Raw genomic sequence first — 14,758 nt, 5'->3', positions numbered from 1 at the left:
GTCTTACTCTATTATCCTAATCTAACTCATCCACATATTCCTATCAAAATTCATGTCCTCCGTCAAAAGAAGCTCCTTCATGTCAAGCTTCAATCTATCCTTCAACCTACATCTAGGTCGTCCCCTTCGCCTTATGCCACCAACCATGAGGGTCTCAACTCTCCTAACTGGAGTTGTAGGTGGGCGCCTCAAAACATGCCCAAACCATCTAAGTCGTCCTTCCCTCATCTTGAGGGTGGTGTTCTTAACTTCTAAGTTTTCCCAAAAAACACCATTTGGGATCATATCTTGCATGGTCTTACCACACGTCCATCTAAGCATTCTCATTTCTGCCACCTCCATCCTCCTCTCATGGGCTTTCGTCATTGGCCAGCACTCCGAACCATACAACATGGCTGGTCTGATTGCCACCTTGAAGAATTTTCCTTTCAATTTAAGGGGTACTTTCTTGTCACACAGAACCCCTTTCACTGCTCTCCACTTCAACCATCCTACTCGAATACGGTGAGTCACATCCTCATCTATCTTTCCCGATTTGTGAAGCATCAAGCCTAAGTATTTAAAAGAGTCTTGTGGTGGTAAGATTTGGTCCCCAATTTGGATATTCACTATATCGTTGTGTTCTTCTTCGACCGTCTCGAAATCGTATCTAAGGTACTCCGATTTATGTCTGCTAATCCGTAGTCCATTATGTTCTAAGGCGATCCTCCATTGTTCCAGCCTTCTATTTAGCTCATCCTGAGACTCCAAAACTAAAACAATATCATCGGCGAAAATTAGGCACCATGGGATGCTCTCATGTTGAAATCTCCCGTTCATATTGATTATAAACGTTCCATATTAATTGATTTCGTTGCGAGGTTTTGACCTCTATATGAGACGTTTTTCAAAGGCTGTATTCGATTTTTAAAACAACCATAACCTTTATTTTATCAATAAAGGTTTAAAATATTACGACGATTAACAAATAATGATAATCAAAATATAGCGTTCTCACACGACCATTACGTATTGGTTTACAATAATATTACACAATAATATATGTCTTCGAATGCAGTTTTCAAACAATATTATACTAGCATGGACTCCAAATCTTGTCCTTAATTTAGTATGCAACAGCAGATTCTCTTAACAATTACTTGAGAATAAACATGCTTAAAACATCAACAAAAAATATTGGTGAGTTATAGGTTTAACCTATATATTTATCAATCGTAATAATAGACCACAAGATTTCATATTTCCATTTTTCATAAACATCATCCCATACATAGAGATAAAAATCATTCATATGGTGAACACCTGGTAACCGACATTAACAAGATGCATATAAGAACATCCCCATCATTCCGGGACATCCATTGGACATGATATAAAAACTCGAAGTACAAAAGCATCCGCTACAACGGATGAGGTTTGTTGGGCCCAATAGATCTATCTTTAGGATTTACGTCAATTAGTAGACTGGTTTACTAATTCTTAGGTTACCAAGCAAAAGGGGCATATTCGGCTTCGATCATTCAACCATAGAAAGTAGTTTCATGTACTTGTGTCTATTTTGTAAAATATTTATAAAATTGCATGTATTCTCATCCCAAAAATATTAGATTTAAAAAGTGGGACTATAACTCACTTTCACAGATTTTTACTTCGTCGGGAAGTAAGACTTGGCCACCGGTTGATTCACGAACCTATAACAAATATGTACATATGTATCAAAGTATGATAAAAATATAATTACAACCTTTTTATTACGTTTTAATGATTTGAGTTTATTAAGTCAGCAGTCCTCGTTAGTAACCTACAACTAGTTGTCCACAGTTAGATGTACAGAAATAAAGCAATATATATTATCTCGAATCAATCCACGACCTCGTGTATACAAGCCTCAGGCTAGATCACAACTCAAAGTATATATAATATTTTGGAATCAACCTCAACTCTGTATAGCTAACTCCAACATTACTGCATATAGAGTGTCTATGGTTGTTCCGAAATATATATATAGATGGGTCGATATGATATGTCAAAACATTGTATTCGTGTCTATGGTATCCCAAGATTACATAATATATGTTAGAATACATGTATAATACAATATAAGTTAGTTAAGTTAGGATTTGTATAGATTTGTTACAAATTTCACGTAGCTACAACAAGCAAAATTATCCACTCTTGTTTTACCCATAATTTCTACGTTTTAAATCCGTTTTGAGTGATTCAAGTTGCTATGGTTTCATATTGAACTTAAGTTTATGAATCTAAATATAAAAAGTATAAGTTTATAGTCGGAAATATAGATTACAAGTCGTTTTTGTAAAGGTAGTCATTTCAGTCGAAAGAACGACGTCTAGATGACCATTTTGGAATACATACTTCCACTTTGAGTTTAACCATGATTTTTGGATATAGTTTCATGTTCATAAGAAAAATCATTTTCCAGAAGAACAACTTTTAAATCAAAGTTTATCCTAGTTTTTAATTATCAAACCCAAAACAGCCCGCGGTGTTACTACAACGGCGTATGTCCGGTTTTACGGTATTTTTCGTGTTTCCAGGTTTTAAATCATTAAGTTAGCATATCATATAGATATAGAACATGTGTTTAGTTGATTTTAAAATTCAAGTTAGAAGGATTAACTTTTGTTTGCGAACAAGTTTTGAATTAACTAAACTATGTTCTAGTGATTACAAGTTTAAACCTTCGAATAAGATAGTTTTATATATATGATTCGAATGATGTTATGAACATCATTACTACCTCAAGTTTTGTGGATAAACCTATTGGAAATGAAAAAAATAGATCTAGCTTCAAAGGATCCTTGGATGGCTTGAAAGTTCTTGAAGCAGAATCATGACACGAAAATAAGTTCAAGTAAGATTTCCACTCAAAATAAGATTGTTATAGTTATAGAAATTGAAATTTTTTTTGAATATGAGTAATACCTTGTATTATAAAGATATCTTACTGTAAATAAGAAAGATTTCTTGAGGTTGGATGATCACTCAAAATGGATTTGCAAGATTGGAAGTAAGTTAGCAAACTTGGAAGTGTTGTTGGTGTTTTCTTGAGTAGTTGTTTTGTAACTTAGTTTATGTATGGATTTATGAATTAGATTGAGCTAGATTTTGTTGAAGATGATGAAGAATACTTAGAACAAAGTAAGAACACTTGAGAGAGATTCCTTTGATTCAAGAAAATTGCAAAGTGAATGTGTTTGTGAGTACCATTCTACACGTGAATTAGTAGTCTCCATATAGGCTCCATTAGTTTGTAATTTTGTAAGATATTTCATGCTAGATGTTAAATGATGGTTCCCACATGGTTAGGTGACTCACATGGACTGCTAAGAGCTGATCATTGGAGTGTATATACCAATAGTAAATACATTTAGAAGCTGTGTATTGTACGAGTACAAATACGAGTGCATACGAGTAGAATTGTTGATGAAAATGAATGAGGATGTAATTGTAAGAATTTTTATTAAGTAGAAGTACTTTGATAAGTGTCTTGAAGTCTTTCAAAAGTGTATAAATACATATTAAAACACTACATGTATATACATTTTAACTGAGTCGTTAAGTCATCGTTAGTCGTTACATGTAAGTGTTGTTTTGAAACCTTTAAGTTAATGATCTTGTTAAATGTTGTTAACCCATTGTTTATTATATCTAATGAGATGTTAAATTATTATATTATCATGATAATATGATGTATTAATATATCTTAATATGATATATATACATTTAAAGGTCGTTACAATGATAATCGTTACATATCTGTCTCGTTTCGAAACCCTTAAGTTAGTAGTCTCGTTTTTACATATTCATTGTTAAAACACTTAATGATATGTTTACTTATCATTTAACATATTTAAACATAGTGTAACAATATCTTAATATGATTCATATGTATTTAGTAAGACGTTGTTATAACGATAATCGTTATATATATCGTTTCGAGTTTCTTAATTCAATAAACTCATTTTATGTATATAAATCATTGTTAATATACCTAGTGAGATACTTTCTTATCATAATATCATGTTAACTATAAATATATCCATATATATATATATATCATTATATAATTTTTACAAGTTTTAACGTTCGTGAATCGCCGGTCGACTTGGGTGGTCAATTGTCTACATGAAACTCATTTCAAATAATCAAGTCTTAACAAGTTTGATTGCTTAACATGTTGAAAACATTTAATCATTTAAATATCAATTTTATTTAATATATAAATATATAAACATGGAAAAGTTCGGGTCACTATAGTACCTACCCGTTTAATAAATTTCGTCCCAAAATTATAAGCTGTTGAAGGTGTTGACGAATCTTCAGGAAATAGATACGAGTATTTCAGCTTCATTTGATCTTCACGCTCCCAGGTGAACTCGGGTCCCCTACGAGCATTCCATTGAACCTTTACAATCATTATCTTATTTTGCTTGAGCCTTTTAACCTCACGATCCATTATCTCGACGGGTTCTTCAATGAATTGTAGTTTTTCATTGATTTTAATTTCGTCTAAAGGAATAGTGAGATCTTTTCTAGCTAAGCACTTCTTCATATTCGAGACGTGAAAGGTATTATGTACATTGGCGAGTTGTTGAGGTAATTCAAGTCGGTAGGCTACTGGTCCGACACAATCTAAAATCTTGAATGGTCCAATGTATCTTGGATTTAGTTTCCCCTATTTACCAAATCGAACAACGCCTTTCCAAGGCGAAACCTTAAGCATGACCATCTCTCCAATTTCAAATTCTATATCTTTCCTTTTAAGGTCCGCGTAGCTCTTTTGTCGACTCTGAGCGGTTTTCAACCGTTGTTGAATTTGGATGATTTTTTTCTGTAGTTTCTTGGATTATCTCCGGACCCGTAATCTGTCTATCCCCCAATTCATTCCAACAAATTGGAGATCTGCACTTTCTACCATAAAGTGCTTCAAATGGTGCCATCTCAATACTTGAATGATAACTGTTGTTGTAGGAAAATTCTGCTACAGGTAGATGTCGATCCCAACTGTTTCCAAAATCAATAACACATGCTCATAGCATGTCTTCAAGCGTCTGTATCGTCCTTTCACTCTGCCCAACAGTTTGTGGATGATAGGCAGTACTCATGTCTAGACGAGTTCCCAATACTTACTGTAATGTCTGCCAAAATCTTGAAACAAATCTGCCATCCCTATCAGAGATAATAGAGATTGGTATTCCATGTCTGGAGACAACTTCCTTCAAATATAATCGCGCTAACTTCTCCATTTTATCATCTTCTCTCATTGGCAGAAAGTGTGCTGATTTGGTGAGACGGTCGACTATTACCCAAATAGTATCATAACCACTTACAGTCCTTGGCAATTTAGTAATAAAATCCATGGTAATGTTTTTCCATTTTCGTTCCGGGATTTCAAGTTGTTGAAGTAGACCTGATGGTTTCTGATGTTCAGCTTTGACCTTAGAACACATCTACTATTCTTCTACATATCTAGCAATATCGGGTTTCATACCCGGCCACCAAAAGTGCTTCTTGAGATCTTTGTACATCTTTCCCGCTCCAGGATGTATTGAGTATCTGGTTTTATGTGCTTCCTTAAGTACCATTTCTCTCATACCTCCAAACTTTGGTACCCAAATTCTTTCAGCCCTATACCGGGTTCCGTCTTTCCGAATATTAAGATGTTTCTCTGATCCTTTGGGTATTTCATTCTTCAAACTTCCCTCTTTTAAAACTCCCTCTTGCGCCTCCTTCATTTGAGTAGTAAGGTTAGTATGAATAATTATGTTCATAGCTTTTACTCGTATAGGTTCTCTATCCTTTCTGCTCAAGGCGTCGGCTACCACATTTGCCTTCCCCGGGTGGTAACGAATCTCAAAGTCTTAATCATTCAACAGTTCAATCCACCTACGCTGTCTCATGTTCAGTTGTTTCTGATTAAATATATGTTGGAGACTTTTGTGGTCGGTATATATAATACTTTTGACCCCATATAAGTAGTGCCTCCAAGTCTTTAATTCAAAAACAATAGCGCCCAATTCCAAATCTTGAGTCGTATAATTTTGCTCGTGAATCTTCAATTGTCTGGATGCATAAGCAATTACCTTCGTTCGTTGCATTAATACACAGCCGAGACCTTGCTTTGAGGCGTCACAATATATCACAAAATCATCATTCCCTTCAGGCAATGACAATATAGGTGCCGTAGTTAACTTTTTCTTCAACAATTGAAACGCTTTCTCCTGCTCATCATTCCATTCAAATTTCTTCCCTTTATGCATTAATGCAGTCAAAGGTTTTGCTATTTTAGAAAAATCTTGGATGAACCTTCTGTAGTAACCAGCCAGTCCTAAAAATTGGCGTATATGCTTCGGAGTTTTCGGGGTTTCCCACTTTTCAACGGTTTCAATCTTTGCTGGATCCACCTGAATACCTTCTTTGTTTACTATGTGTCCGAGGAATTGAACTTCTTCCAACCAAAATGCACAATTTGAAAACTTAGCGTACAGTTTTTCTTTCCTTAACAACTCTAGCACTTTTCTCAAAACAATGACAAACTTGTCAAGGTATGGTCCACACACTCGGTTCATAAGGTCCATGAACACAGTTGGTGCATTAGTCAACCCAAACGGCATAACCATAAACTCGTAATGACCGTAACGCATCCTAAAAGCAGTCTTTGGAATATCATCCTCCTTCACCCGCATTTGATGATACCCAGAACGTAAATCAATCTTCGAATAAACCGACGAGCCTTGTAGTTGATCAAATAAATCGTCGATTCTCGGTAATGGATAACAGTTCTTGATGGTAAGTTTGTTCAACTCTCTATAGTCGATACATAATCTAAATGTACCATCTTTCTTTTTGACAAACAAAACAGGAGCTCCCCACGGTGATGTGCTTGGTTGAATGAAATCACGCTCTAAAAGTTCTTGTAATTGGATCTGAAGTTCCTTCATTTCACTGGGTGCGAGTCTGTATGGAGCACGAGATATTGGTTAAGCTCCCGGTACAAGGTCTATTTGAAATTCAACGGATCGGTGTGGAGGTAGTCGCGGTAATTCTTTCGGAAATACATCGGGAAATTCTTTTGCGACGGGAACATCATTGATGTTCTTTTCTTCGGAATTGACTTTCTTGACGTGTGCTAGCACAGCATAGCAATGTTTTCTTATTAGTTTTTGTGCCTTCAGGTTACTAATAAGATTTAACTTCGCGTTGCTCTTTTCTCCGTACACCATTAAGGGTTTTCCTTTTTCTCGTATAATGCGAATTGTATTTTTGTAACAAACGATCTCTGCTTTCACTTCTTTCAACCAGTCCATACCGATTATCACATCAAAACTCCCTAACTCTACTGGTATCAAGTCAATCTTAAATGTTTCGCTAACCAGTTTAATTTCTCGATTCCGACATATATTATCTGCTGTAATTAATTTACCGTTTGCTAATTCGAGTAAAAATTTATTATCTAAGGGCGTCGGTGGGCAACTTAGTTTAGCACAAAAATCTCTACTCATATAGCTTCTATCCGCACACGAATCAAATAAAACATTAGCAGATTTATTGTCAATAAGAAACGTACCCGTAACAAGCTCCGGGTCTTCCTGTGCTTCTGCCGTATTAATATTGAAAACTCTTTCGCGGCCCTGCCCATTAGTATTCCCCTGATTCGGGCAATTTCTACTAAAGTGGCCCGGTTTTCCACATCCAAAACAAACTATGGCGGTGTTATTTGTTCCAACATTATTTGTTCTTTTAGTTTTGTTATGCATTGGTCCGTAGATCTCGCACTTCGTCGCGCTATGACCATTTATTTTACACCTGTTGCAAAATGTCGTGCAGAATCCCGGGTGATGCTCTTCACACCTTTAGCATGACTGTTTTTGGTTTTTGTTGCCATTGTTGTTATTAAGATTGTTGTTGGGATTGTTATTGTTGTTGTTGTTGTTGTTGTTGTTGTTGTTGGGACGGTTATTGTAGTTGTTGTTGGGATGTTTGTTGAAGTTGTTGTTGCGATTGATGTTGCGGTTGTTGGGATAGTTATTGCAATTGTGGTTGTGATTGTTGTTGTTGTATTGGTGACTCTTATCATTGGTTTCTTCCTTCTTTCTCTTGACTTGTTTTATGTTAGCCTCTTCGGCCGCCTGTTCTTTAATCCTTCCTTCGATCTGGTTCACTAGTTTGTGACCCATTCGACTTGTCTTTTGTATGGAGGCAGGCTCGTGTGAACTCACATCTTCTTAAATCCTTTCCGGTAACCCTTTTACAAATGCGTCGATCTTCTCTTCTTCGTCTTCGAACGTTCTGGGACACAATAGGCATAACTCTGTGAATCGTCGTTCGTACGTGGTGATATTGAAACCTTGCGTTTGTAATCCTCTAAGCTCTACCTTGAGCTTATTGACCTCGTTTCTGGGACGATACTGCTCGTTCATCAATTGTTTGAATACTGACCACGGTAATGCGTAAGTAGCATCTTGTCCTACCTGCTCGAGATAGGTATTCCACCATGTTAACGTCGTACCTGTGAAGGTATGCGTAGCGTACTTTACTTTGTCTTCTTCAGTACATTTACTTATGGCAAACACCAATTCAACCTTCTCGGTCCACCGTTTCAATCCGTTTGGACCCTCGGTTCCATCAAATTCTAAAGGTTTGCAGGCAGTGAATTCTTTGTAGGAGCATCCTACACGATTTCTTGTGGAATTAGTTCCACTGCTAGAACCAGAGTTATTGTTATTATTTTGCATTGCGGCCTGCACGGCGGCTATGTTCGCAGTAAGAAAAACACGGAAGTCTTCCTCACTCATGTTCAAGTTCTGACGAGTCGTCGGTGCCATTTCCTTCAAAAATAGCCAAAAGAATTGAGTTAATCATATAGAATTTAAGAGTAGTCAATAGTATTTCGTAGCATAATATGAACTTATTTATAAAAGCTTTTTCTTCATATTAGCATTTTATAGTTTTAATTCGGGTAGTACCTACCCGTTAAGTTCATACTTAGTAGCTACTATACAACTCAACTACTACGCTTCTATATGAAAAAACTTATTACAATAATATTTCGCGTTCAAACTTTTATACAATATTTTACAAACATACAATACCACTATTATACATATAGGATGAAATATAGCACATAATAACTTGCTACTCGGCAGCTATAAAGGCAATTCTAGTTAATACGCAAGCCGTTCAGCAAAAGAAATAAAGACACGTAATTCATAAGTCCAGAAACAAGTCATGCATTCTGGTTGTACTAATATTATTTCCCATCCTTGATTATCTGGCAGATAACCATTATGACCGCTAGCTAGGCAGCATGTTGTAACGTCGTCAAAAGGACGAGGGTTTCCTAATGCCCAACAGCCCCGTAACAATCTAAAAACCTTGTTTCTCACCCCAACTACCGAATCCGTCACTTGTGGGAAGGTTTTATTTAAAAGTTGTAATCCGATGTTCTTTTTCTCACTTTGGTGAGAGGCGAACATCACTAACCCGTAAGCATAACACGCTTCTTTATGTTGCATGTTAGAAGCTCTTTCTAAAGCACGAAGTCCTATGTTGGGATATGTTGAGTCAAAATAGGTTCGTAACCCGTAGCGTAAAATTGCATCTGGGTTTTCCGCACTAAATGCCTTAAAGAAAACTTGGCGTAACTTAAAGTCTCCCCAATGTGATATACCACATATTTCAAAGGAAAGAATTTTATATACTAAAGTATGCCTAGAATGTCTTTCAAACGTTCGACAAACTAATTTTGCCGTAACTAATTGTGCTGATAAATTCTGCCCGACTCTAGACAAGATTTCATCAATCATATCTCCTGGTAGGTCTTCTAAAATTTTTGGTTGTCTATCCTTAACGTCCATTTTTGTTGTTATACTGTAAAATAAACAAGGATTAGATTGGTAAAAGGTAATAAACAAACAATACAAGCAATTTTTACATATAACATAAAAATACAAACACACAACAATACATATCTTACACAGCATGATTACAACTCTTTATTCCGACTCACTCGTTTCTTCTTCTTCGGACTTAGTTCGTTTGGCTAATTTCCTAGGGATACATGGTGATCCTCTAATACGAGCCGTCATTTTCACAAATGGTTTAGAAAAACCTGGTGGCCTAGATGTTCCCGGATTATTGTTAAAATCTAAGAAATACGCGCGTTTACGATATATATAAAGTTCATCGGGGTCGAAATCAAGGTTCTCTATTTTGATGCCCTTTCCCTTATTATTCTCTTTTACCTTATTAAATTGAGTTGGGGTAATTTCTATAATATCATCAAAATCCTCGTCGGGATCCGATTCATCAGAAAATTGGTAATTTTCCCAATATTTTGCTTCCTTGGCGGAAACACCATTGACCATTTTTAACTTTGGTCCATTGGTTGAGGATTTTCTTTTATTTAATCATTTTACTGTAGGTATTAATATTTCATCCTCCGAAACCTCTTTTTCTTCCGGTTCCTCTTCTTCCGGTTCCTCCTCTTCCGGTTCCTCCTCTTCTGGTTCTTCCTCGGGAATTTGTGAATCTTCCCAAAATATATTCGACTCTTCATTATTATTAGGTGAGTCGATGGAATTTGTACTAGATGTAGACATCTATCACACAATATCAAACACGTTAAGAGATTAATATATCACATAATATTTACATGTTAATAATATATAGTTTCTAGCAAAAAATGTTAAGCAATCATTTTTTTTTAAAGAAAACACGGTCGAAGTCCAGACTCACTAATGCATCCTAACAAACTCGGTAAGACACACTAATGCAAAATTCTGGTTCTCTAAGACCAACGCTCGGATACCAACTGAAATATCCCGTTCATATTTATTATAAACGTTCCATATTAATTGATTTCGTTGCGAGGTTTTGACCTCTATATGAGACGTTTTTCAAAGGCTGCATTCGATTTTTAAAACAACCATAACCTTTATTTTATCAATAAAGGTTTAAAATATTACGACGATTAACAAATAATGATAATCAAAATATAGCATTCTCACACGACAATTACATATTGGTTTACAATAATATTATACAACAATATATATCTTCGAATGCAGTTTTCAAACAATATTATACATATATATAGATGGGTCGATATGATATGTCAAAACATTGTATTCGTGTATATGGTATCCCAAGATTACATAATTTATGTTAGAATACATGTATAATACAATATAAGTTAGTTAAGTTAGGATTTGTATAGATTTATTACAAATTTCATGTAGCTACAACAAGCAAAATTATCCAATCTTGTTTTACCCATAATTTCTTCGTTTTAAATCCGTTTTGAGTGATTCAAGTTGATATGGTTTCATATTGAACTTAAGTTTATGAATCTAAACAGAAAAAGTATAAGTTTATAGTCATAAATACAGATTACAAGTCATTTTTATAAAGGTAGTCATTTCAGTCGAAAGAACGACGTCTAGATGACCATTTTGGAAAACATACTTCCACTTTGAGTTTAACCATGATTTTTGGATATAGTTTCATGTTCATAAGAAAAATTATTTTTCCAGAAGAACAACTTTTAAATCAAAGTTTATCCTAGTTTTTAATTATCAAACCCAAAACAGCCCGCGGTGTTACTACAACTGCGTATGTCCGGTTTTACGGTGTTTTTCGTGTTTCCAGGTTTTAAATCATTAATTTAGCATATCATATAGATATAGAACATGTGTTCAGTTGATTTTAAAAGTCAAGTTAGAAGGATTAACTTTTGTTTGCGAACAAGTTTTGAATTAACTAAACTATGTTCTAGTGATTACAAGTTTAAAACTTCGAATAAGATAGTTTTATATATATGATTCGAATGATGTTATGAACATCATTACTACCTAAAGTTTTGTGGATAAACCTACTGGAAATGAGAAAAATAGATCTAGCTTCAAAGGATCCTTGGATGGCTTGAAAGTTCTTGAAGCAGAATCATGACACGAAAACAAGTTCAAGTAAGATTTCCACTCAAAATAAGATTGTTATAGTTATAGAAATTGAATCAAAGTTTGAATATGAGTAATATCTTGTATTAGAAAGATATCTTAATGTAAATAAGAAAGATTTCTTGAGGTTGGATGATCACTCAAAATGGATTTGCAAGATTGGAAGTAAGTTAGCAAACTTAGAAGTGTTGTTGGTGTGTTCTTGAGTAGTTGTTTTGTAACTTGGTTTATGTATGGATTTATGAACTAGATTGAGCTAGATTTTGTTGAAGATGATGAAGAACACTTATAAAAAAGTAAGAACACTTGAGAGAGATTCCTTTGATTCAAGAAAATTGCAAAGTGAATGTGTTTGTGAGTACCATTCTACACGTGAATTAGTAGTCTCCATATAGGCTCCATTAGTTTGTAATTTTGTGAGATATTTCATGCTAGATGTTAAATGATGGTTCCCACATGGTTAGGTGACTCACATGGGCTGCTAAGAGCTGATCATTGGAGTGTATATACCAATAGTAAATACATTTAGAAGCTGTGTATTGTACGAGTACAAATACGAATGCATACGAGTTGAATTGTTGATAAAAATGAATGAGGATGTAATTGTAAGCATTTTTGTTAATAGAAGTACTTTGATAAGTGTCTTGAAGTCTTTCAAAAGTGTATAAATACATATTAAAACACTACATGTATATATATTTTAACTGAGTCGTTAAGTCATCGTTAGTCGTTACATGTAAGTGTTGTTTTGAAACCTTTAAGTTAACGATCTTGTTAAATGTTGTTAACCCATTGTTTATTATATCTAATGAGATGTTAAATTATTATATTATCATGATAATATGATGTATTAATATATCTTAATATGATATATATACATTTAAATGTCGTTACAACGATAATCGTTACATATATGTCTCGTTTCGAAACCCTTAAGTTAGTAGTCTTGTTTTTACATATTCATTGTTAATACACTTAATGATATGTTTACTTATCATTTAACATATTTAAACATAGTGTAACAATATCTTAATATGATTAATATATATTTAGTAAGACGTTGTTATAACGATAATCGTTATATATATCGTTTCGAGTTTCTTAATTCAATAAACTCATTTTATGTATATAACTCATTGTTAATATACCTAGTGAGATACTTTCTTATCATAATATCATGTTAACTATAAATATATCCATATATATATATATATATATATATATATATATATATATATATATATATATATATATATATATATATATATATATATATATATATATATATATATATATATATATATATATATATATATATCATATAATTTTTACAAGTTTTAACGTTCGTGAATCGCCGGTCAACTTGGGTGGTCAATTGTCTACATGAAACTCATTTCAAATAATCAAGTCTTGACAAGTTTGATTGCTTAACATGTTGAAAACATTTAATCATGTAAATATCAATTTCATTTAATATATAAATATATAAACATGGAAAAGTTTGGGTCACTACGCATGTATCCTTTGTGATAGCTCGTCCATGATCAAAGCGAAAAGATATGGGCTAAGGGCAGATCCCTGATGTAAACCTACTTCTAACGGGAAAAACTCAATGTTTCCCACTGTCGTTCGTACACGAGTCTTTTCTCCCTCGTACATATCTCTAATAGTCCTTATATACCTACTTGGGACTCCCCTAACATTAAGGGTCTTCCAAATCAGCTCACGCGAGACACTATCATAGGCTTTCTCCAAGTCTAAGAACGCCATGTGTAAGTTCTTTTGTTTTTCCCTATACTTCTCCATAAGGCTTCTAATAATGTGGATCGCCTCCATCGAAGAGCGTCCTGGCATGAAGCCGAATTGATTCTCTGAAACCTTTATTTCCCGACGTAACCTAGTCTCAATCACTCTCTCCCAAAGCCTCATTGTATGACTGAGCATCTTTATACCTCTATAATTACTGCATATCTGTGCATCCCCCTTGTTCTTGTATATGGGAATAACCTCACTGAGTCTCCATTCCAATGGCATCTTTGTGCTTCTAAAAGTTGCGTCGAAAAGGTTTGTCAACCATCTAACCCCAACTCCGCCTAGGCACCGCCATGCCTCTATAGGAATTTGGTCCGGTCCTACTGCTTTGTTTCGCCCCATCTTTCGTAGAGCCGATCTAACTTCCTCCTGGTTGATCCTTGTGCAAAAACAGTTGTTTTGATAATAGGGTACCTCGTGTAGTTCACCACTCCGCTCGAATCCTCCCCTACCGAAAAGAGATGAGAAATACTCTTCCCATCTCTTCCTAATATCATCTTCTCTCACTAAACTATGACCCGCTTCATTTTTGATATATATGATGTTATCTATATCCCTTCTTCTTCGCTCTCTAGCTTTGGATATCCTATAAATGTCGTTTGCTCCCTCTTTGGAGTCTAGTTTCCTATATAACTCTTCATATGCTTTATCTTTTGCAAGCGTTATGACCTTCTTTGCTTCTCTTTTGGCTTCTTTATACCTTTCTTCCACCCGTGTTCTCTCTGCGGGTGTCCCATCTATAAAAGTGGTGAGCTCCCTAAACCTCGACTGCTTTAACGCAACTTTCGATTGGACCTCTTCGCTAAACCACCACGATTTTCTACTACCCTTATGCGCTCTCGTTGTCCCAACTGCTACCCCTAGGGCCTCTTTGGCCGCCTCTCTGATAGTGGACGCCAGGCGGTTCCACATCTGGTCTGCGTCAATAAGGGCTACGTCTTCCACTTCTACACTCATTCTTTCAG

At 35.0% G+C, this 14,758-nt stretch overlaps 1 protein-coding gene across 1 annotated transcript; it reads right to left on the bottom strand.

Annotated features, from left to right (window-relative positions):
- Positions 1 to 21: 21 nt before the first annotated feature.
- Positions 22 to 819, bottom strand: LOC139875875 (uncharacterized). The gene is made up of 2 exons (XM_071863166.1): positions 384 to 819; positions 22 to 251 (listed from the first exon to the last, which is right to left on the bottom strand). Exons 1-2 carry the CDS (start codon positions 817 to 819, stop codon positions 22 to 24), a joined length of 666 nt encoding a protein of 221 aa, XP_071719267.1.
- Between the last annotated feature and the right edge of the window lie 13,939 nt (positions 820 to 14,758).

The sequence above is a fragment of the Rutidosis leptorrhynchoides genome, chromosome 11 (genome assembly GCF_046630445.1).
Source record: "Rutidosis leptorrhynchoides isolate AG116_Rl617_1_P2 chromosome 11, CSIRO_AGI_Rlap_v1, whole genome shotgun sequence".
Classification (NCBI taxonomy): domain Eukaryota; kingdom Viridiplantae; phylum Streptophyta; class Magnoliopsida; order Asterales; family Asteraceae; genus Rutidosis; species Rutidosis leptorrhynchoides.
Note: the sequence above shows the minus strand (reverse complement) of the source record. Positions and strands in the feature narration are given on the sequence as shown.